Below are 25,993 nucleotides of genomic sequence, written 5' to 3'. Positions count from 1 at the left end.
TGAGAGATTTTTAATTAAGCTTCCTGCTTAAGTCTCCAGAAGGCTGCTGGAGGAGGTGACACTGGGAGTGGATCTTGTAATCCAGTCCTAAGGTTTGTTCAGAGTAGGTTGAGCTCTGGCTATTTGTGTATTCTGGCTGTTTGGTGTTGTCTGTCTCTGCTATATATTTATGGAAGTGAATCAACTTCTTCTGCCATGATAGAACTTCCTCTGGATTCTGTCAGCCCTAAAATAAACCCTTTCCTCCTATAAGTTTCTTATGGTTGATCATTTGTCCCAGCAATAAAAAGTAACTGCAACAGTGCTGAGCACTCCACTGTTACTTCTCAACACTTGGGTGAGTTTGAGTGAACCCAGTGGTTACCACCATCAGAAAAAGAGAAGCTTCTCTAAAAAAAAAGAGTGTACGCAGTATGAATATATGGGCATAAAATAATGAATAAAGAAATTAAAACTAGAGATTACATATAACTTTGAATTCTTCATTAGTAATATGTTTGCATGCATGTGTGGGGGGTAGTGTGTGTGGTATGCATGTATGTGTATGTAGGTGTGCACACCCCATTCACATGCATGCACAGGCCAAGAGAATGTCGGGTGTCTTCTTCCTTTCCTTCATCCATGTGTTGTCTTGAGATAGAGTCTCTCACTGAACCTGCAGCACTCTTTTCAGACAGACTGGCTGAAGCAACTCTTCAGTCTCTGCTCCCCACTGGCCTAGGGATACAGAAGAGCATGGTCACACCCAGCTGTTTATGTGGATGCTAGAGGAATGAACTCAGGGAGAAGCAGGACCTCTCACTTCTGCATGGCAAGTGCTCTTACCCACTGAGCAATCTCCCAAATCTTTCAAAGCTGTATGAGGAACACAAAACCATAGCATATGTAGCTAAATTTAACATAATCATTTTACCATGATTCTACAAAAGTGAAACTGAACTCCTACAAAAGTATAATGTAATGCAGTAACATTTCAATACATTTTACAATCCATCTGAGAGAAGCATAATTACTCATTAATACTGAATACTCTCCCAAAAAACCATTCTATCCCTTAAGCCAAATATATTGAGAGATTTCTGTAAGAAAAATTTTGTGGATATATATGTTTATTTTCAATGGTGCATTACTGGTAATAAAACTTATATTTATTTATTTATTTATTTTTATTTGAGAGCAACAGACACAGAGAGAAAGACAGATAGAGGGAGAGAGAGAGAATGGGCGCGCCAGGGCTTCCAGCCACTGCAAACGAACTCCAGACGCGTGCGCCCCCTTGTGCATCTGGCTAACGTGGGACCTGGGGAACCGAGCCTCGAACCGGGGTTCTTAGGCTTCACAGGCAAGCGCTTAACCGCTAAGCCATCTCTCCAGCCCAATAAAACTTATAGTAACTATTTAATATAACAACAAATCACAGTGAAGTTACAATATGAATTAGAAAATTTATTTTTATTATGAAGTTAAGGAGTAAGCTTTAATTAGAAATTTTCAGTTTAACTATCATAGTGATGTCTAGGGTATTTTTCTTCAATTATCATATTGTCTCCATTGTCTTGTTTGTTTTTGTTTGGCCTACATGAAAGGATTAACATGCCCATCAAATGTGGCTGTTGTTGGCCATGCTTCTGTGTTTAAAAATGGTGCTCCAGAACTATGAATGCATCCCCTTGTTATGTGGACTGGTTGCAGTGTAATAGGGAGGTGCTCATCCTCTTCACCAAGTCACCCCAAATCTCTTTACTTTTATGCTTTCCAACTTTATAAAATATGATCTAATTCCAGTCTCCACTTATATATCTAATTTCCAGTACACTAAGATTAGAGAGTAGGGAGATTAATGGGAAATTTGACTGGTCAGAGTGTACTATTTAGCTAGTTTTCCCTATTTTAATCTAGTGTATATCTCCTGCTACCCATGGTGCTTTATACTCTAGGTATACCACTTCTGTCCCATCTCCCGGTGACTAATTCCTGCTGTTGCTGACTATCTCATTTCATAGCATTGGCTAGAGGATGTGTAGCCTTAACTACTTTTAATAAACCGATGTTAAACATGTACACTGACAAAGTATTCCTCCATGCTCATTTACTTACTAGTGACATAAAGATGAATTGATTTAGTGATATAATCTTTCTTTTATTAATTATGTAAAATCTCTGAATGGCAGTGGTTCAGTATTCCCTGGAAACTCATGCATAGGAACTTTAGCTATAAAATCTTGGGTTTCAATTACAATTGCTAAATACTGCTTTCCTCGCCTAACCTTCCTAAACCTAATAGCCTTCAGTATTTAAAGGACATCTCTATCATTCAATTAGATAATCTAATGTGTTACCTAATGGTTGTTTGATGTAGAAATGAGAACCAAGGCTGTTTTGCTTATTGGTAATTCAGTCCCAAACCCTCTTCCCTGTTTTCTTCCCTTCCTCCTTCAGTAGGATGTGCTAGCTTGCCTTTGACTTTAGGCCATTGATTGCTGCTCCTGCATTGGAAAGAGCATGCCTCATCAGCTAATTTTCTTGATGTTGTTTGCATTTCACAGGATAAGAGTCTTTTGGCAAATCTTTGCTGTTGCTCCTCTCTTCTCATCTTACTCAGATCTATCAAATTGAATTTCCATCATTTCCCAGAAAGACATCCATTCAGCCATTCCTTCAATTAGGAGAACATTAATTTGCCCAGTTCTTGCCAGGACACAGAGTGGTTGCAGAATGTTGGCACAGCCATGGTATAACATAGCCAAGAGAAGGATGTGGCCTAGGTGTGGAAGAAGAATACAGAATGGTGAGTCCCAGCTTACCATTTCAGAGACCTGAGGAAGCAATGGCAAGGGGACTAGGCAGGTGAAAGCAGAGAAATAAAGAAAAATCATGCTGGCATCATGGGTATCCTGTTTTCAGGATCAGCTCGTGTTACCAAAGCAAATAACTTCATGCAACTGAGATTTGATTTTCACAGAATAAACTGGGGATAAAAATCATTATATCTAATTCATATATTTATAATCTTAAATGAGATAAAAATAGACAATACCCTCACAGAATGCTTTGTAGACTGTACGTTCTCAGTACATTATAATTTGCAGCAATTCTTCTTGTTCCTTTCTGTGCCTAAGCAAAGGATGACTTTGATACACTAACTTCATTATGTGTGTTTCTTGGATTCTTGTCAAGTCAGAAGTTAAAGAGCACATGTAAGAGTTAGAGCGGATGATGGAAAGAAAACACTGCTCTCTAATGAGACAAAACTGGCTCAGTCTACTGCTTTCAACAATCACCATGAGATAAATTTCCTGACCATGTCTAGTTCATGCAACATCCCTGCATAGCTTACATTTCTAGCCTCATTTTGGAGATAAAGAACCTGATGTCCCATTAGTTTCAGTGTATTGCTCAAGTGACAAAACTATGAAGAAGAATTTGGACACAGATAATTCTGCTTCCCATGCTTTTGCACATGACCTCAAACTTTCTTTACTCATAGGTTCACATCAGTGTCATGCACTCATACTGATTTCCTACTTCTAACACATAAGACCAATAAAAGAAGGAACCAATCTCACCTGATATTTTCCTATCATAAAATAATTCTCCCAAGCTCCATGTTGAATTCATAGCAGAAACTATGGCTGAATGAGCAAATGATAGACGTGCCAAAACCAACATCAATACAGCTTCAATAGATGTCACTAACACTCTGGACAATGATCCAAACAAATATAAATCTGCTGATATCTAAAATTTTTCTCTTTTAGCATATCTAGTGTCAGAAGAATAACTAATTTGAAGGCAGAATGCACACATAATGGCAAAAACACATGGGGATATTCACACAGAGATCAGGTTTCTGTGTGCTGTCACAAAATGTAATAATGGGAGAGAAGCTCTGTTTGACCATTCTACCATCCTCTGTGCTGATAAATATCTTATTAATTCAAAATTCAACATGTTTGTTCATTTTATCAAGCTATGTTTTAAACACCACTCTTACTATATTCAAGCTAGACTAACATTAGCAATCACAAGTACTCATCTTTCTTAAAAAGATATTTTCTTTATAAAAACTCTTCTTGTTTTGAGATATAATGTCCTTACCGTGTCATATTAAATCAATTTTTCCCTTTTATAGGTTAATCATTAAAAAATAATGGAATTACATGGATCTGTGGACTCTTCTCTAGTGACAGAATTCTTGATTTAAGACAAATCAAGGAAAGAAAATGGGTTGTCAGAATGATGTGGACAAATTGGTAGTAAAACTCTTTATGAATCATGCCAAGCAATTAATGCCTACTGAAGAATATTTTCAGTATCAATAAACAATTTTCCATTTCTCTCTCATAAAATTAATGGAACAAAGACAGTTCATAGTCCATGTTGCTGATTTGGGGTGGAATGGAATTCCCCTTTTGATTTCCAATTGCTACTGAGTTGCCCTTGGCATTTTGCAGTGCAACAAAGCTGTATATGACCTTTTTGAGAGATACTTAGCTACTGGGACCCCAAAATGTCAAGTGTAACTCAGTTCCTCTCAGAAAATTTCCACTTACAATTCACTTGTACTTGAAATTGAACACATACAAGGCAATTGTAATGTAAGAAAGGAATGGGGGAAAGACCTTGTAGAAACTCTTGGCAAAATTAATGCATGCCTTTGCAAATGTGACAAAGTAGAAAGGTTTCTGTCCTCATTAGTGGAGAAATATAGTTATAATAGGTCTTTAGATCAAGTGCCTTGGGTCCTACTCTGTGTCTAGGTGTCCTTGTCTAAACTGTGTAGCTTCAAGGTATGTATGTATATCACAGCTGTTCTTAGAACAGAGTGACAGATTTATCCTTTTGCTTGTCAGGTTAATGTTCTTCCCTTTCCGTTGACTATCTCTCTTTATCCACTCTCACCTTGATGGTAAGATACCACTTTGCAAAGGAGCAGTCATTCTGACCTCAGCTTGTACTGTTCACAGAAGGAAAGCTCAGTGCTATGTAACTCAATTGCGTCGTCCTTCTCATAGCAGAACATCAGGGTCCTCTGGCTATTAACAGTCACTGAATGAGACCAAGAGGGACTTTCCAGGCCATCTGCTAAAATGTTGACATCATAAAAATAAATTTGATTGGCCTCATTTTATAATGATTCACTTCCTTAATACAGTGGGAAGGAGGCAGTAATCTAACCATGGTGTGAATTTTTATTAAAGATTTTTATTATGTAAACAAATATTGCACACACAGATTTTCATTCAATAGCACTGTGAATTTAGGTCTTTTGATCCTTAGTGCATTATATTTATATTCTTTGCAAAATGCATCTTTAGTAATAAGTTTAATTGACCTATGACAGTAGTTCTGAACTGGCTGCAAGAAGACACTTTTAGAGGTATTTTAATTGTCACAAATAGAACAATACTAGTGGATTCTAGGAGGTAAAGATCAGTAGTACCAATAAACATCCTAAAATTTGCAGGTCAGCATCCTAAAATTATAGTCTAAAAATTATCTGATCTAATCTGTCTGTCATATCAATGTTGATAAACTCTGATACAGGTTATTCCTGTTATTAAGGCAATGTAAGCATTTGAACACTTTCAAGAATGGTCAAAAAAAATAAAATAAATTCACAGATGTAATAAGCAGCTGTCTACTCATATAGTCTTCATGCACATTTTTTGCTTTGGTTGAATTCATAGTATTTTCTTTGGAGAGTTTTATTATTTGTATCTTTGTAACTCCTAAGTCAGTGATTAGAGAAAAAGCAAGATGTTCTGTGAAGTCAGCACATTGAAAGACAACGCCCTAAGGGAATAGAATGATGTGAAATTCATGACGATTGTGACGACATGTGGAACTTAGTTTGGCTATTACTGTCCACTTAATGTTGTATAACTTTGTAAACGTGATACAATCTTACTTTATTTTTCTTTATTTTTGTAAACAATTGATGCTTTGCAGGAGTTTCATGAAAACAAAATCCACATTGGTTTAGTGACTGGTACAGAGGATATGAAGGAGTTGGTAGACACTATGAAGAAAGGTGTTCTGAGACACAGAGATGGAGAAGACTGTCTTTCACATCTTGCCTTTTACATGGGTTCTATGCTGATATATCAACTTGTTTAACTTTCTAAAAGTATTTATTGTTAAACACCAATGTTGAAAACTATCTGGAACAAATCAACACAACCTGTCCTTTTGGCATTTTTCACTTTTAGTTCTCTAGGGTTAGTCCTGTTAGTAGAACTAGTATTTGATTGTTGTTCACAGTCAGAATAACCAAATGGCTTTACTTAGGCTTTATAGGACTAACTTTTTTAATGAATATATATGAGATGTGTATATGAGGATATGTACTTGCATATTTGTATGTGGGCAGGGGGACATGCATGTTGAAAGGAGGACAACCTCAAATGTCATCCTCAAGAATGCTGTCCACAACTTTTTTTTTTTAATTTTTTTTTTTTTTTTTATTTGAGAGCGACAGACACAGAGAGAAAACAGATAGAGGGAGAGAGAGAGAATGGGTGCTCCAGGGCTTCCAGCCTCTGCAAACGAACTCCAGACGCGTGTGCCCCCTTGTGCATCTGGCTAACATGGGACCTGGGGAACCAAGCCTCGAACCGGGGTCCTTAGGCTTCACAGGCAAGCGCTTAACCACTAAGCCATCTCTCCAGCCCTGTCCACAACTTTTGAGACAGACACCCTAATAGGAATGGAGCTTACCAATAAGGTTAAATTAGCTGATCAGAAAGCTCTAGAAATCCTTGTCTCTGCTTTCTCAGTGCTGGGTTACAGATATGTGTTACCATGCCTAGCATTGTACCTGGGTTATAGGGATCACCTCAGACCCTCATGCATGTGAGTGCTTCCTTTACTGACTATGCTATTGGCCCAGTGCCCAGAGGGCCAAGTCTTACTATCCCGGAAAATACAACAAAGAAAATCATGATCTCATTGGTGCTACTTTGTAGATAATTTTCTGATACATAAGGGGAAAGACAGAGAATTCAGTTTTGATAATTACTATGCATGACTAAAAGGGAGAGTTCATCATAATTTCTTAAAATATTTTATATATTTGTAAGCAGTGATTTAGAGATAGAGAGAGAGAAGGAGAGAGTATAGGTGCTGTAGAGTCTCTAGCCATTGCAAGAGAACTCGACATTATGCCTCTGGTTTATGTGGGTACTGGGGAATTGAACTGGTTGTAAGGCTTTGCAGACAAGCACCTTAGCAACTGAGCAATTTCTCGAGCCTAAATTCATCATAATTTTGTGTCTTCCATTGAATTCCTTATCACCCAAACCATTTATCTTTGAAACAAAAGGAAAATTACTTGAGCTGTTATTAAAGTAATATTTGCACTCATACCATTTTCTTAATTAAATAAGACCAAAACAGAAGTCAGAATGCCACTGGGCAAGCAGCAGTTATTCAATATATGCTTCTTGCCTTAATGCCCCGAGGAAAAAAAAGACCTGCCTGTCTGGGAAGGAATGAAGCTTTGACTAATAAAGTCATTGCAATAGCCTCATGCTATCAATTTCACAAAGCAACAACCTTCTTCCACAATGTACCAGATTCTGATATAAAGATTTCTAGAATAAAAACCTTCTTATTGTATGAATAAGAATAAATGTGACAGCAAAGCATTTTTTATCAAAAATATATTTTGTATGGATACATCATATGTTGGTACCATCTCCCCATCCCTCCCTGCTTGCAGTCTATAGAGGGCCTTCCTCAGTGGAGTTTCTGGTATTTCCCATGGGATTGTAGATTATGCACTGTGGGAACATTAGTCAGTTTCTGGGGGGAGGCAGTGCCTCTGGGTATGACATCCCAACCTGTGGCTCTTCCTATCTTTCTGCCCCCTTTTCCCCAAAATTACCTGAGCCTTGATGGCTGTGTTTCTAGTCTACTCCAGTGATAAGCTCTTACAAGCGTCTAGATTTTTGCTTTGGTATGTGGCGAGTGTCCTCGGGGTCTGTCTCCTTCACCCTGGCACTGCTTATCAGGCTCACCATGGAAGTAGCACTCTTGCTCATCTCCCCACTCCCTGTGGTTTGGCCTGGGCCTTGACTGATATGAGAGGTGGTTTTTCGCCTCCAGTCTTACTACCTTCTGAAAAAGAAAATCAGATTCTCCAGTGGAGAGTAAAGTCAGGGTGAAACTGGATAAGTGTTTTTAATTTGGGGAAAGTTGGATGGATGTAGCCCCTCTTTTATCTAAAGACTACTGGGAATATGACATTGGAGAGAGCATAATTTTTGTTGTCATAGGATTTAGACCTGGTTCCCAGTTCCAGATATGGGTTCCTTCCCACTGAGAAGATCATTAGCCAATCAGAGACACATTGTTGACCCACCAAGGTTGTGTGCCACCAATTGCACTGATGTGTAATTCTTGTCAGGGTGGTTGTTTCTGAGTAACTTAAAGCCCTGCTTGCTAACACCGTTGTTGGCCACTTTTCCCTGGTAGCTCATGTAGCACTTTACAGCACTAGAAAGCAGTCTTAGTACTCTTGAAAAAAAAAAGTCAGTTGATTAATAGTAGATAAAATAATGGATAGTAATGTTTTCTATGTGGGGAGAGGATTTTCATAGAACCCTATCAAACTTAAACATTCTATTACAAATTGGAAAGAAAGTGAATGTTCTCTATTTAGAAAAACAAAAGCATTTGTCAATATCACCATTACCTTACAGTTTCCATGTGATTTCCTTCAGGCATATAAGTGTCCAATATATGTGTAAATGTGTGTGTATCAGTGGCCAATATATGTGTAAATGTGTATGCATCAGTGACCAATATATGTGTAAATGAGTAAACCATGTAGATTCTCCATAAAGCAAAATGTTGTCATCCTCACTGGCCTATATCTGCCAACCAATAAGCAATTTTCAGCTGAAAGACCTACGGGTTGTGTCTCCAATACCTTGGACATTCCTCTGAAAATACAGTGGCCTACATTTGATAAATTTGTTCAAGTTAATGACCTGGAAATAATGCTGGCACAATTGTGTTCACTTTCTCATCACTTGGACAAAACACCCGACCATAAGAAGCTGATGTGAAGAAAGGGTTCATTTCAGCTTCCATCTTAAAAGGAAGTTTCATCAGAGCAGAGGTAGCATGGCAGAAACTAGGCTAGGTCTCACATCTCTAGGAGAAGTAGTCTAGTCTGCCAGGCGAGGAGCTCGGCTACATTACCTCAGAGCCAGCAAAAGCCTCCTCTAGCAAGGCTCCACTTACCAAAAGCCACCAACTAGAGACAAAGTAATTAAAATTCATTAAGCTATGGGGCACATCTCATTCAGACTGCCACAAGGAAGAAATGGTGTGTTAAAGCTAACTGGAGAATTTATTCTCTCTTGGATTACCTAGAGAGGCTACATTTCTACTTTGAGCTTCAGGATAGTCAATGGGGGGCTGGAGAGATGGATTAGCAGTTAAGCGCTTGCCTTTGAAGCCTAAGGACCCCGGTTCGAGGCTCGGTTCCCCAGGTCCCACGTTAGCCAGATGCATAAGGGGGTGCACACGTCTGGAGTTCGTTTGCAGAGGCTGGAGGCCCTGGTGCGCCCATTCTCTCTCTCTCCCTCTATCTGTCTTTCTCTCTGTGTCTGTCGTTCTCAAATAAATAAAAAATTTTTAAAAAAAAGAATAGTCAGTGGGACTGCTTTTGGGTTAGAACATTTTCTCCTATGTGCCTGCCTGCTGGATACATAAAAGGATTGTTTTTCCTGTTTCTTCTCTTGCTTCTTCTCCTTTCTCCTCTTTCTCTTCTTCTCCTCTTCTTTCTTCTCCTTCTCCTTCTCCTTCTACTTCTCCTTCTCCTTCTTCTTCTTCTTCTTCCGTCTCCATCTAACTATTACTCCTTCCCTCTCTGTGATTGGCTTTTGCACAGTGCACACTGGCGGAACAGCATGGGGAGAATAGGGCTTATGAATCACGTGTTGATCCTTCCTCTTTATGAGTGTCTTCATCTCTATCCTCTCTCATCAGCAGACAGTATTAGAACATTTAGCCTTAGCCTCAATGAACACAGGGAAATAGAGAATGTAATAAACACCCTCGTTGATATGCCTTTGCACACTCAGGACCTAGTATAGCAGGTGCAGGCTCTGTATTTGGCAACGTAATAAAAATGCTCCCAGCATGACTCTGGGAATTTTGCAGAAGAGGGAGCAGAAAGATTGTTAGAGCCACAAGTTGCACAGAGACATTGCCTCTCCCCCATAACTAACTGACTACTGCCCCATAATGCATAACCCTCAATTGCCATAGGGTTGCCCTGCATCCCCAATGAGGAAGGCCTCTTCAGGCAGGGAGGAGGGAAAGGATGATACCAACATGTGATGTTTATATACAAAATATGGTCATATCTAATAATAAACAATTTTTTTTAAAAGATTGTCAAGTGAACAATAAAGCCCACAGCTGCTACCGCCTAGCTGTCATCCCAAGGAAACTCAAAACACAATACAGATATGTACATTGTTATTTTTTACCTCTTATGGGCATGGAACATTGTGGGGTTTATGGATTGTAATTCATATATTCAGGAAGGCTGCTGGCTATCTCATAGATTTGTAATGTGCTTACCACTTATAAAACAGTGAAAAGTAAGTTTGTTCCATTTCTTTTAGAAAGGGTATCTCTGGAAGAGGCCTTTGGTTTGCAATAGACCACAAGTGACATAAGTGCCAGGAAGAAGAGTATTCTCACAAACAGCATCCTAGAAGGACAAATGTGAAAATGAATTTCCTTCTCCTCCTCTTCTTTTCTACTAGATCTTTTTTGATAAACATTTTCAACAATAAATATTATACTTACTTTTTATTCAATGTTATTTCTATTTTGAAGAAATTTTGACAGAAATCATTCTACTATTTATTTTAAATCAACTAGGATGTTATTTGGAACATTTGTATTGTATAGGATTCTTGCAAACTTCAGAATTGTTCTTTCTTTCTCTGTGGAGGTTTTTATGTTTAAAGGTAATGACAAGAACAAACCACCTATTCATATTTCTGACTTTTCAAGTTCTAACTTCTGAAAATTGAGATTTCACAAGGCAAAGGGTTATCAAAGTTAACATACATCATAATTTTCTCAATAGCATTCTCTGAACACTGGTGGGATATAATGTGGTTGAAATAATATCCCTCAATAATTCAAACACACAGGGCAGACCTCTTTCAGTATATTATAAGAAAGTGTCAGGCTGTAGAGATTACTCAGCTCTTGCTACACAAGCATCAGGATGTGAGTTCATATCCCCCGCATCCACATAAATGCCAAGTGGGAGGCAGAGACACTGGATCCCCAAGGTAAGCTGGCTTGATATACTAGTCAAATCAGAAAGCTCTGGGTTCAAATATGAAGCCCTGCCTCTAGTAAATAAGTTGTAGAATCATTAAGGAAAGCTCCAAATGCCAACCTCTGCTCACCACAATGCAGACACAAGTGCATGTAGGAATACCAATGCACACACACAGACACCACACAGGTACACTTGCCAAAGGAAGCCATTGGTTTATGATTTAGTTTTTCTATCAGTCTAATTCCTCAGATTATAAATCTTGTCTCCCACAAAACCCAGCTTCCATCTTAAATCCATGGTCACTTAGGAATTTATCCCAGCACCCTCACATATGAAATGACTAAGAAACGGAAATCAGTAGCATCCTTAAATGTAAATAAATGAGATGTTCTAGATCAGCTTATCTAAATCTAATTGCATTGGCAAGAAAATAAGGATATGAATACACATTGTTAATGTAATGACAAAACCACTATCTTCCACTGTGCCAAGTTGCTCAGCATCCTGGGTGCAGTGTGTTTTCACTTGTGAAATAACAATAATACATAAATATAACATTTTAACTTTGTAATCTCATAACTGAAAGATAGCATTTATTTGCTTAGCATTTACTGTATGTCAAACAAGCCAAGTGTTTGGTATCAGCAGAAAGTAGCACAATAAAATATAGCATTACATTTATATATGGATTTATAGCAAATTAACATACTTAATTAGCAAGAAAAAATAATTTTATTTTCAAATGCTCCATAGTTTCAAACCTCAGCAGATTTTATAAAAAAATCATTAATATATTATTTAGGTAGGGAATTTGTTTGAATTTGTCTTTGGATTCAAGTCATTTCCTAAGTTAATGATGCAAAATTATAGGCTTTTAATTTTAGACATTCTCAGTCATGTCTTAACAATATTGGCAAAAGCACAGAGGATTAAAATTTCAAAAAGTGTTGTGTGTTTTTTGTCAAGATGTTTAGAACCAGCCAATGGGGGAAAAAAAAACATACCTTGAAAAGAGTTTTCTAATGCTCTAAAATAAGTGCATACATCACTTAATCCTCAATGTATTTTATGTTAGGGAAAAAATACAAGCTCAATAACCAGAAATTGAAGGAGAAAACTTATTTTCAACCAGAAAATGTTACTTACATGCATACTTTTTCAAAGTAATTCTATTTGTAAATACATTTTCCTACCCTAAGCACACAGATACATCATCTGGAAATTTATATGTTTAAGAATTAATTGTCCCTTTGATATAGAGCATTTGTTAAAATTCATGATATGTATTCTGGATTAATTCCAAATGTGACGTGGATATTAGGTTGGTTTAAAAAAAATTATGAAAGCCAAGGCAGAACTCCATAATTGTTGGGCTGTTTTTCCAGGTCACAGTGGTCAAGTCCTATGCGCTTGTTCCCCTCCCTTCACATGCCAAAGTTCCATTTTGCTAGGAAACCTTGTTGAACTGGTAAGAAGCAGCATAGCCATGTTCCTTCCAATGGTCTTGCTCAGTGTCCTTCCTTATCTTTAAAAAGAAATGCCTGGGCTGGAGAGATGGCTTAGTGGTTAAGCGCTTGCCTGTGAAGCCTAAGGACCCCGGTTCGAGGCTCGGTTCCCCAGGTCCCACGTTAGCCAGATGCACAAGGGGGCACATGCGTCTGGAGTTCGTTTGCAGAGGGTGGAAGCCCTGGCGCGCCCATTCTCTCTCTCTCCCTCTATCTGTCTTTCTCTCTGTGTCTGTCGCTCTCAAATAAATAAATAAATAAATAGACAAAAAAAAATTTAAAAGGAAATGCCTGCAGACTAGAAGAGACAGCCACAAGGCAAGGAAAACAGCAGCAGAGGGAAGTTCAAGGCTTAAGGGTCTGAATCACTTCTCCACTAACAACAACTCTGGGACCATTGCAAAATTACATTGCCTTTTTACAAGCTAGTTACTTCCTCATCTATAAACATATGAGGTTGGGCTAAATCTCTCAGGCCTCTTCTGCTTCCCAAAACCCATAATTCAGACTGCCCATAAAAAATGAATGTATCTCTGGGATGCTCATTTTCCAAAGTAAATAGTAAAGAGACTGGACTGTTTCATTAACAAATGCCAGAAAGTAGACAGAACATTGTGGGTGCTTAATAAATATTAAATAATCAATTTTACCTTTCATCTGCAAAATGGAGTGAGTAATGCTGACTTAACTCCCAGAATTTCATGTGAGAAATAATAAATGAGAACAAAGCACTTTTCAGATAATGAAGTAATTCAGATAAGCTGCTTTAATAGGCCTGAGGTCTGGATAGATGATGCAAGAATAAAGTGCTGTTTTATTATTACATCTGTGAAATGCAACAGACTCTTGTTCTGATTAAGAAGAAACATCTATTAGCCTTGGTGATCATCAGAAAGTTAGATTGAATCATTTCTGTGAAAATAGAGTTTTTCATGTGATTTTAACATTTATTACTTTTAACAAAGTGTAGCATTTATCTTTACCTGACATCAACGTGGAATCATATCTCGATTTCACTGGTTTAATGAGGCATTCCATCAGCATTTTACTGCTCTGCCCAAAGAAAATGCTTTGTGAAGTGGTTGGTAAACTGCACAAGTAAGAAAATTACAAATTTAATAATCCTGCTACTCAAAAATAATAAAAATCTGAGGTTGTTGCCATGGGAAATAATATATTGCATTCTAGCTTCTTGGAGACTTTCACACTTTGTTTAATTTTTAAAACTATGTTTATGTTCAAAAATTAATGTATACTATGATTTTTTACAGTGTTCCAGCAAAAGGCAGCCAGAAGACAATCGGACAGTGATACATCCTATGGGGTTCCTAAGAAACCAGGTAATAATGCCAGCTAGCCTCTCAGCAACCTCTTAGTAAGAGCTGAAGAAATCTTATGGATAGTGAATAAAGCTTCCAAAAGTCATGGGGCTTGCTTAACTTTACTCTGAAGTTTGTATCTCACTTAAATATAATTATGCCATAAAAATCAATGCAAAATAATTATTTATAATTAACATAGTAGAAAATGGCCTTATTATATTGCTTGTGGTGATGCAGTGATATCATCAGGGCTGCAGGGATGTCAAGTAAGACACATTCTGTGCCTTGTATGCATCAGAGACAACATTTTCATGGACCTGTGCAAGAAGCAGGCTTCAGTCATCAGGAGGAACAGAGTTGAGGCTTCAGTCAGTAGGAGGGACAGAGTTGATTGCCCTATCAAAAGTACTAGCTTGGGTATTTTCTACCCTCTCCTCTGAATGCCAATCAGAGATTCTACTACTTTTGACTCAATATATTTTGAATAATCATTTGTCATGCAGTGACAAGAAAAAAACTTTGGTCACACAAATATCTCATACAGGTGGGAATTTTTTGCCTCCAGTAATCACTAGACCACCTATCTTCTTTTGAAAAGATTGATGCTAGAAAGCTATTTATTGCAATAAGGAATGATGTAATGTTCAAATATGAAAAGGATGTTTGTTGACTGAGCAATATAAATACACACACCTATGGCACTTCTGTCCCAAATCATATCACCTTAAACTTGGTAGTAAAATACTGTGAGCAAAATATTGAAACAAAAGCCAGAAATTATTCTGCAGCAGCCACTAAATCCTCACCTGTTCCTTTTGTACTGTTACAGAGATGGCGAGGTACAGGTCGCACCAACTTGTACTAGCCACTGAACAGTGTTATGAAATACAGAAACTCAGTGAGCCTACTCTGAGGATGCTATGAATTGTCTTCCAAACAAAGGGGTATCTTTACATTAGGGATAATTACCTCTGACCTCCAGGAGCATTTCTCATAACATCCCAGTTTTACCTAAAAACAGGGCTCCAGAGATGCCAAGTAAGACACATTCTGTGTCATGTGTGATCAGAGGCCATATTTTCATTGATCTTTGCAAGAAGCAGTCTTCAGTAGGTGGGAGGGAAAGAGGTGAGGCTTCAATCAGTGGAAGAGAGAGCTGTCCTTGCATAGAAGCACAGGCTGCTTGAATACAATACATATGGAAGCCAAATTTCTACTCTCTAATGAATCATTTTGCTTGTTAATTTACATGGAAAATCCATTTTTAAATGGCAATTTTCTATTTTTTTTGCTCAATTCTATAATTTAGTGTTGTCATAGTTTATATGTAAAATGTTCCTGGGCTGGGGAAATGGCTTAGTAATGAAGGCATTTGCCTGTGAAGCCCAAGGACCCGGTTCAATTACCCAGGACCCACATAAGCCAGATGCACAGGGGCTGCATGTGTCTGGAGTTCATTTGTACTGGCTGGAGGCCCTGGAGTGCCCACTCTGTCTTTCTTTCTGCCTCTTCCTCTTCCTTTTCCTCTTCCTCTTCCTCTTTCTCTTCCCCTATCTCTGTCTCTCTCTCTCTCTCTCTCCCTCCCTCCCTCCCCCTCTCTCTCTCTCTCTCTCTCTCTCTCTCTCTCTCTCTCTCTCTGTCTCTGTCTCTTTCTCTCTTAAATAAAGAAAGAAAGAAAATATTTAAAATGTCCCTGCTGGCTCATGTGTTTGAACACTTGGCCACTGGCTAATGATGCTACATGGGATGCTGTGGAACCATTAAGAGTGAGGCCTGCTGCTGAGAACAAGACAATGAGGCAGGCCTTGAGTGTTATAGGTAGCCCCATAGCTTGTCCAAGATCTGTGCTTCCTTGTTTGCTCAGATGTAACAAGTCATGCTTCAACAGCCAGGAAGAATTGGACCTTCCCAAACAATGAATCAAAATGAATCCTTTCTTCATTAAGTTGTTTCTATCAGGTATTTTGTTATAGTACTAATAAAAGTCACAAGTACAGAAATTGATACTGGGAGCACAGTGAAAGCTGATACTGAGAGTGTAGTGAGGAAGTGGCTCTTACAAACCTGACCATGTGTTCACAGGACTTGGGAACTAAGAAGAAGGTGAGAGTTGGGAGCTATAGACCAGAGAAGCTCTAGAATCCTATAAACAGAGTTTAATGAGCCATTCTTGTTGGAATGCAAAAGACCACAACACTAATAGAAATTCAGACATTACAAGTCAGGCTCATAAGTTTTCAGAGAGGAGTAAAGATTTGAACCAGAGGCTATTCATATGACATTCTAGACATATGGTTAAATTTGGCTAAATTCAAAAGTAATTTGGTAGAAAAATTTCAAGATAGCACAGTATGCAGATTATGGCATTGTTATTGCTCATGGTCTTTAGCTAGGTTTACAGTAAGAGAGGAGAAAGTAGAGTAAAAATAAGTGAAAAATGTGCAGTTTGCTAAGGAAAGGAGTACACACGTCATAAGGCTGCTGACACAGCAGACAATGTAGATGCACAAAAATGGCTGTGATGTGGCAAAGATTTACACAATTAATAAGAAGCTGTGAACTTTGCACTGTGGCAATACAAATGGTGCCTTAATGACAGGATGCCAACTCATGAAAAGCCCCAGGATATAAAACTGAAACTTGATTTGAAAACATTCATTTGAAGGAGAGGGCATGAACAGCTACTTCCTAATCAGACATTGTCTCTGTAGGAGTTCCCTGCTTGGGAACTGCAGTCTAGAGAAATGCTTTCCCTGGTCACCCAGTCACTTGGCCACTGCAGCCATGATCCAAGAGTGTCAGGCTGCATCTCAAGCTAGAAGAAAACTTAGCATTGTCATCTATAGGGTGCTAGCTTAAAAAGTGCAAGGAATGCAAGAGATACAAGATCATAGAGGTTTGTTACAAGGTTCTAGGGAAGCCACTAAAGCCAGACAGTGTAGAACAGGCTCAGATTCCTGGCAGGGGACTGAGTCAGACATTGTGAAGGTAAAAATTAAGTTGCAATGGAGACCTCAATATGGAATAAATGCCAGGGACATGGGATGTCTGCCAAGAAAAGCTGCAGCTACCCACAGAAGTCAGCTCAAGAGGGAGGGAGGCAATGTATGCTTCAGGCAGCCAAGCAGTAGGGACTTTACAAACCTGTTGGATCCGAGATGTTGCTACTAGAAGCCCCAGATACTAGACATGGGAGCTGTGGGATTTGCTGTGCACCACACTGCCTTTCATTAATTAAATTTTAAATTAAATTTTAGTCATTTGTTTATTTTCAAGAAGAGAGAGAGAGAGAATGAATGAGAATACCAGGTCCTCTGGCCACTGCAAATGAACTCCAGATACATGGGCTATTGTGCATCTAGTTGTACACAAGCACTGGGGAATCGAACCCCGGTAGTTAGTCTTTACAGTTAAGCTCCTTAACTGCTATGCCATCTCTCCAGCCACCTCGGTTTTTATTTGATCCAAACATTGTTTTCTTCCATCCTTTCCATCCCTTTTGGACTGGACCATTCACTCTGTGTCATTGTGCATTAGAATCAATGTAACTTGATTTTGGATTTTTACAAGGACTCATCAGAAAAGTCTGCTGTGAGTGTCAGAAGAGATTTTGGACTTTGGAACAGTACTGAAACTTTTACAAAAATGGGTAATTTTGAAGTTGGATTAAATGCAGTTTGCCATGAGTCTATAGGGGCCTGGGGCATAATGTCATGATTTATATATAAAATGTTCTGCACAGGTTTATGTGTTTGAACACTTAGTCTCTAAAAGATTGCAAGCTGGGCGTGGTGGCACATGCCTTAATCCCAGCACTTGGGAGGCAGAGATAGGAAGATCACCATGAGTTCAAGGCCACCCTGAGACTACATAGTGAATTCCAGGTCAGCATGGGCCAGAGTGAGACCCTACCTTGAAAAAACAAAACAAACAAACAAAAAAAAAAAAAAAAAAGATTGCACTGTAGAACTTTTAAAAGGTGAAGGCTGGCTGATGGAAAATAGTCACTGAGGACCGGCTTTGTTATAGCTAGTCCCACTTCCAGCCCAAGGTCTCTCTGCTTCTTCGTCCTTTGAGATGCAATAAGTCATACTGTAAGACCTCATGGCCACAAACCCAGCTGCTTTGAGCCACCATGCCTTCTTCATCCTGATAGACTATACATTCTCAAACCATGACCCAAAATAAATCTTTCCTCTCTTAAGTTTTTTTTTTTTCTCAAGTAAGACAAAACATAGCTAATACAAGGGAGGAAAATAAATGTTTTTAAACTCTACTGTCATCTTCCTGATGGATCTTTATCTATTTCAAGAAATAAAAGCAGAACTCCAAGTACAAATTTCATATAATTAAGATTGTAATTGTTCCTAAAGAATTAAAGTTGATAAATTACTGCTATCTAGACTCCCTCTCATACCTTACAGTTATTGTGAAGAATTACTTACTGTAAACTATAAAGAGAGAAGGTGAATGTGTTCAGCTGTTTGGGAGAAAATATCCCTGAAGAAGTGCTTTTTATTTTGTTTTGTTTTGTTTTGTTTTTAATGTTTTATAATTATTATTATCATCATCAAGATGTTTTGTATTGATACATCATTTGTTGGTACTCTCTTTTTTACTCGTCCCTAGCGTTCCTGGTATTCTCCATGGGGTTGTAATTTATGCATTGTGGGAGCAGTAGTAAGTTATTTTTTTGTTTGCTTCTGAGTAGCTTAGACCTCTGGTTGCTCAGACTGTTGTTGGCCATTTTCCCCATTAGCTCATGTGGACTTTCCAGCTAATTGTCTGAGGACTGGCTTTCTTCTGAATTCCAGCCAGGTCTCTCCATGCTCTGTGTCAGCAGCGTATGGTGTTTTAAGCAACAGGATCTTAGCTTTTGCCTGAGACATGAAATCAAGTGCTTTGACAGATAGCTGTCTTGATTTGGGGACCTCATATGTTTCTCTGATCAATAGCTCGGTGGGTTTAGCAACCAGTCTCCAGTACTTGGAGTTACAGGTCAAAGACCAAAAAAAAAAAAAAAAATTCTTTTAAACTTAGACTCCATACCACCCTCACCAGAGCCTCTTCTCAGCCTAGAAGATCTGATTAGTATTCTACAATGTGTGTGGAAAGATAGTTGCCCTCTGAACTTGGAAAAAAAGGGTAGGAAAGAATGGTGAGTCAGTAAGCTTCATTGATTGCACAATTTTTACTGGTTTGATACCTGTACATATCTTCTTCTCTGACTTGATTCACTCAAGTCATTTATTGCTAAATAATTTACAACTCTGTAAGGACAAGTTTCCTGAGATTTTATCATGTGTTTGCTGAAATAGTTTTCTCTATATTCATATATATATGTTTATGTATATATAGTTAATTTCTATACTTACAGACAAAAAACCATGGTATTTCCCTCCCTTTCCCCACTTCACCCTTCATAACTCTGCACTCTCATATCCTCTCCCTCTCCCCATTAGTCTCTCTTTTAATCTGATGTCATCATCTTTTCTCTATAGTCTTAATCAAATTTATTAAAAACATTTTTAAGTAGTTCTAACAGTATATCCTTTTTTTTTTAATTTTTTGTTTATTTATTTGAGAGCGACAGACACAGAGAGAAAGACAGATAGAGGGAGAGAGAGAGAATGGGCGCGCCAGGGCTTCTAGCCTCTGCAAACGAACTCCAGACGCGTGCGCCCCCTTGTGCATCTGGCTAACGTGGGACCTGGGGAACCAAGCCTCGAACCGGGGTCCTTAGGCTTCACAGGCAAGCGCTTAACCGCTAAGCCATCTCTCCAGCCCAAGTATATCCTTTTAATCTTACACATCAGGAATTTTCCAGGATAAAAGAATGCTGTTTCATTTCCAGCAATTTAGATAATATCAGCCTTTGGAAAACAATTTTATTAATAAAAAAACCTTTCTAGTGACTATAGTCTTCAAGAAAATCACCTTTTAGTATGAGAACCAAGATAATTATAAATAAGTGTGAATATTATGAAATAATCAAGAACCTAGGTACCTGAAGCACCTTTGTGTTAGATCTTCTCTGTGAAGAAAGAAACCTGAATACACAAACTAAGAGAAGGATGTCGTTGGGCTCGCATTCTCTGAGGATTCAGCCCATCATGCCGGGAGGCAGTGCAGGGAGAGCAGTTTGCATCATGGCTGCCGGGGTCCAGTGTGAGAGAAAGGAACTAGGAACCAGGTATACTCATCAAAAGCTCACTTTTAGCAAGGTCTACTTCCTCCAGATAGCCTACCACCTAAATATTCCATCACCTCCCAACATCGCTGCACCACCTGGGAGCAAGCATTCAGCACAGGCCTATGAGAGGCAAACCATGATGGTCTGTCTCTACCCAGCCTTAGTTCTCAAACTTTCAGATATATGCACCAGTCCATGGATATACCTAGCAATCAAAACAGCTCATTCCTAGTGCCATGGCTGTTTTTCAGATATACTGAGATTTCATAATCTAACAGCAGAAAATTGTAAGTACTTCACCAGTGATACTCTCTTTATTTTGTAGGGAAAAAATAAAGGGCTTATGAAATGTATGTAAGAATACAGATTTCCTAAAGAAAGTAGGTACATCCTCAGAAAGGGTTAAGTAAATTATTTAGTTCTACTGTATGACGGAAGGCAGAGGGATTATGAGACCCAATTATTTTCCCAATGAACCTATAAGCATTGCAGGTTTCCTAAGTTCAACATTGCCAAAAGGTTGCCAGGAAGTTACATTATTGCTGAACCAAAGAATTTTCCTGAGGAGTAGAAAAAAATTAATTGGCACCATTTTTGTTGCAATTCAATAGAATTCTTTGACTCAAGTTTTATGTCTTGAAAAATAGAAAGAAAATTGCTGAGAACTAAGGATCGCAGTTAAAATTTTTCATCAAGATACAGTTTATAAATCAGTTTTTCCCATGTTGGTTTTGAAATCAGAGCTGCCAAACAGAACTGTCACAGTGCAGTATTCTTCCTCTGAACCCTTGTGCCACCTGCAGAGCAGCCAGGGGTGTATTTTTCAATATTACAAGCCAGAAAAGTAGATTTTGTGTGTGATCTTGGAGGTGAGCAGGATTGTGAAGTCTGCGTCAAGATAGCCAACTTCACAAGGGACTGATTTATAACAGAGCTCACGAAGCTTATACTTAGGAAGACTCCTTGTCACTGGTAGAACATTTGCAGTAATTTTAATTTTGATAATGAGGGTTCTATAATATACAATTAGCAATTAACAAGTTACTATGTGAAAGTGATAGATGATCAAGTTGAAGGTGGGCAGAGGGAAGCAAAGCTCTTTCTTCAAGGACATGAAAGTATCTAGTTAATGTCCCTTGTCTTACAAAGTATGTGATTGTCTATGGTCCAGATTGCGCATGTTTCACAGACTGGTTATGCGTCTGTTGGACTTTTATCCATACAAAAACTAACCCCATCTTTCTGATACTGCCTTACAGAAAAAAGGACTGATGAGCTTCAGGCATTTCCAAACACATTCCCTCTGATCTTGGATCACATTCACACCTCTCACTATGACGTTAAATAAGTGACCTCATCCAGGTTGTACTATTGCTATTGCTCTGGGTAAATACTCATGAGGGGTGGCTGGGTAACACCACATCTATCCGCATCTACTGTCTATGCCAGATGCCCAAACTCAAGACGAGCATAAGAATTCGGTTGTCTGAATTCTCCTTGACATGAAATAAAAGTAGTCTATATGAAAATATTCATTAACAATCAGCTCATAACCTATATACCCTACATAAAAAATCAAAATCCCACTAAAAGAAACTATGCATTATAGAAGCAACATTATAGTCAAATTTAAACTCTAATTATGTTGCATTTCAAAAACAACTGTATAATATATAGCATATATATATATATATATATATATATATATATATATATATATATATATATATATCTTGCACTTAGGACCATTACGGTGGTTTGATTCAGGTGTCACCCATAAACTTAGCTGTTCTGAATGCTAGGTTCCCAGCTGATGGAGATTTGGGAATTAACGCCTTCTGGAGGCAGTGTGTTGTTGGAGGCGGACTTATAAGTATTATAACCAGTTTCCCCTTGCCAGTGTTTGGCACACTCTCCTGTTACTATTGTTCACTTTATGTAGGCCAGGTGGTGATGTCCACCCTCTGCCCATGTCATTGTTTCCCCTGCCATCACGGAGCTTCCCCCTTGAGCCTGTAAACCAAAATAAACCTCTTTTTCTCACAAGCGGCTCTTGGTTGGGTAATTTCTACCAGCAATGCAAACCTGACTGCAACAACCATGAGCCATATAAATGTCAAATTCCCAATCATACCCTACATATTAATGTTTCATTTACCATGTATCACTTTTGCTGTTATCACACTTTCCATGAAGTTGTCTTATATTTGAGATTTATATATGATTATATGATATATATATATATATATATATATATATATATATATATATGGTGATTAGCACTTCTGAAGTATGAAATAAAATTTATAAAAAGGAAGTTATCAAGACAAAAAAGTGAAAGAATATATTTATTTGTGACAAGAACTATCTTAAGGTATTTAATGAGCAGTCTCTAAAACTTCTTGGTAACTTTATCAACTTAGCTCTTGGAGGCTTATGAGTTTGTAACCCCAGGTATGGTCCCTGCCCACCAATTCTTTACTCTAGACTAAAAATCATTATTTGCCTGTCTTTCTTCTGGGGGAAGTATGCATGCCCATGAGAAAGATTTAGTCTAGGAACATTTTTTTTTTTTGTGCTTTCTCAAACTGTGCTGTGCTGGGTAGTTTGATAAATGTTAAATAATAAAATTGTCTATAAGTAGGAGACTTGGGGAAGCATGGAAGGTATTACTCTTATGTGGAGAAAAGAGAATACTGATCTCTGAGGTATTTTGTTCAGCCTATTTTTGCCAGTACTAGCTATATTAAATAGAAAAGAGGGAAAATTGTCAAAATGTGGTCATTTGGACTCCATAAAAGAATAATGGCTTCAGCTGCATTTTCCAGTACAACTTACATTTTCATTTGTCATATTGCTCACAAAAGTGTGGTGGTTTTTTTTTTTCTAAAGTCATACCTGGAAAAATTTGTATTATGAGCTCTTGCCACAACTGGTAATGTATAAAAGCACACAGTGTGGCCTACCTCAGAGATGAAGGCTAAGCATGAGAAACATGAAATTCCTGATAGCATAGGGCAAACAGAAACTAGAAAATAGTCTTATAGAAATCCAGGCCCAACTCCAACTAATTCTAAGTTTAAATAAAAAAATTATTGGGACAAAAAATTAGTAGTTATACCTCAGTGACCTAGAAACAAGTCAGCTCTTTGCCCATAAAAGCAGGTTAGAAGAAAAAATTCAGTCCCTCCTTAGCACTGGAACCCTCTAGTTATGTTTCTACCACTGGGACTAATTTCAAAAATGATCTCCCAAGCTTTAAGAGATATATGTCTCTTAAAGCTTGGGAGATATGTATATCTTAAAGCTTGGGAGAGACGATATATATATATATATATATATATATATATATATATATATATATATATATATATATATATGCTGGTCTTTAGGACTCTCAAGTCAACTTCTATGGTGGAGCAATGAAATAGTCAAGAACCCAAGAACCCTGTTGGTGACTCCTTAATGGGCTTAGGATCAGCTAGGAAACCATGTCCCACATTTCTAGGTGGAAGGAAAGCACCTGATATTGAGTTATTCACTGATCCATCAAAGTCATCTGTAGTCCTAGGACTGAAAATAAAATGTGTCCTGAACCTGAGAAATGGAACCAAAGAAATGGAACAAATAAATAGCATGATTCCTGAACATGATTCTACACATGGTTTCTCTTTCAAAAAGGAGTGAAGAAGAGAACAAACACGTAATGGAAAATCTATAAAAGTACTCCAGAATAAAGAATGGAAATGTCAGTAGGAAAATTCAAAGATCATAATAATTTTGCAAATTATCCATTGGTGTAATGTTTAAGGCTTCCAGATATTCTTCCTGAAAGTTCTAAGAAAACACCATAGAGAGAATGGGAAACATATACACAACAATAGCTTTTCAATGAATAATTTGTAACTATTTAAGACTGACGATTTTACAAATAAATTACTATTTTAGGAAATATTCTAAGGTGATATGTAAAAAGAAATATACTATTGAAGTCACCTTCACATTGCTAAGACAAAGCACCTGACCAAAAGCAGCTCCTCGTGGGGTCTTTATTTTGCTTTACAGTCTTAAGGAGAAACTCCATGATGACAAGAGCAAATGGCATGAGCAGAGGCTGGACATCAAATTGGCTCTAGCAGGTGGAAAACAGCAGCAGGAGAGTGAGCCCAACTCTAGCAAGGGGGCACAGATTCTAATACACCTCCTCCATCAAGGCTTCACCTTACAAATGTCATCTGGGGAGCAAGCATTCAAAACACATAAGCTTGTTGGGACCATGCGACTGAAACACCACGTACACGTTTGTTGATGGACACCTGTAATCCCAGCAATTGGAAGGATGAGGAAGAAAAATTATGAGTTCAAAATCAACCTGGATAACATAGTGAGTTCCAGACCAACATGGGCTCTATACAGACAATCTGCCTCAAAAGAAAAAGAAAGAAAGAAATATGCCAAAATTTTAAGTCAGGATTCAAATGAATTTTTGTTTATTCAAATTAAAATAAAGTGTCCAACTTATATGAAGTATTAGACACATAATAAATTTTAGAAGACTGTAAACTCTTAGATGAAGTAAAAATATAGTTTAAGAAACAGCAGCAGAGGCTGAGGGGAGATGGTTCATCAGATAATAATGCTTCCCTCCCAAGCATGAGGTCCCGAGACTGTCTGAGTTTGAGCTCTAGCACCCACATGAATGCTCAACGTGCTCACACATGCCTATAACTCCCTAGTCCTATGAGAAGCACAAACACGGAATCCTTGAAGCTCATTGGTCAGCCAATCTGACTGAAAATGGCAGCTCAGTGAGAGAAGTCATCACAGGAAACAAGTGGTAGAGCAACCAAGGAGCCCCAACTTCCTCCCCTGGCATCGTGAGTGCATCTGCACACTCATGGACACACCACACACTATGCACGCACTTGCAGGAAACCAACAAAGGACTGATAATTGTGTGGATGCTGCCACCATTAACTAGAACTAATGGATAAGAAATTGGAAGGACTTCAAAGAGAGTTAAGAGTTTGATGGAGAGTGAAAAAAAAAAGACCTTAAAAATCAGCTGGCCATACTCAATGAAGACATAAAGAAATGCAAGGATGATTTCCAAAAATCATCAAGAAAATCAGAAAATGATGTGAATAGGGAGCTTGACAGAGCAATGGAAATGATACATAGAAAAGTAGTAGAAAATGCAAACTTAATCGAACAAGTCCAAAACTCTCTAGAGGCTCTCAAGAATAGAGTCAGCAAAGTGGAGGATAGAAACTCTGATCTGGAAGTTAAGATGGAAGAAAAAGTTAGAGAGTTCAAAAACTTCAGTAAGTTCAAAAGTTCCTGCAAACAGAACATGAGGGAATTGTGGGATACACTTAAATGTCCTAATATCAGAATCATTGGAATACCAGAAGGAGAAGAATTTCAGACCAAAGGCACGGAGAACTTATTTAACAAAATAATTGAAGAAAATTTCCCTAGGCTCTTAAAAGAAATGCCCGTCACAGTACAAGAGGCCAACAGAACTCCAAACAGACTAGACCAAAGGAGAAACTCTGCAAGATATATTATCATTAAGACTCCAAACATTGACACCAAAGAGAAAATCCTAAAAGCTGCTAGGGAAAAACAGTGCACCACTTTCAAAAGT

The 25,993-nt window shown here is 38.1% G+C and overlaps 1 protein-coding gene across 1 annotated transcript in view; it reads left to right on the top strand.

Annotated features, from left to right (window-relative positions):
* Positions 1-25,993, top strand: part of Bank1 (B cell scaffold protein with ankyrin repeats 1) — a 359,398-nt gene that overhangs the window by 217,209 nt on the left and 116,196 nt on the right. Inside the window, 1 exon segment of the mRNA XM_045143530.1 lies at positions 14,100-14,168. Coding sequence (XP_044999465.1) covers positions 14,100-14,168 — 69 coding nt within the window.

The sequence above is a fragment of the Jaculus jaculus genome, chromosome 2 (assembly GCF_020740685.1).
Source record: "Jaculus jaculus isolate mJacJac1 chromosome 2, mJacJac1.mat.Y.cur, whole genome shotgun sequence".
In the NCBI taxonomy this organism is placed as follows: Eukaryota; Metazoa; Chordata; class Mammalia; order Rodentia; family Dipodidae; genus Jaculus; species Jaculus jaculus.
This window is presented reverse-complemented; position numbering and strand designations above follow the sequence as displayed.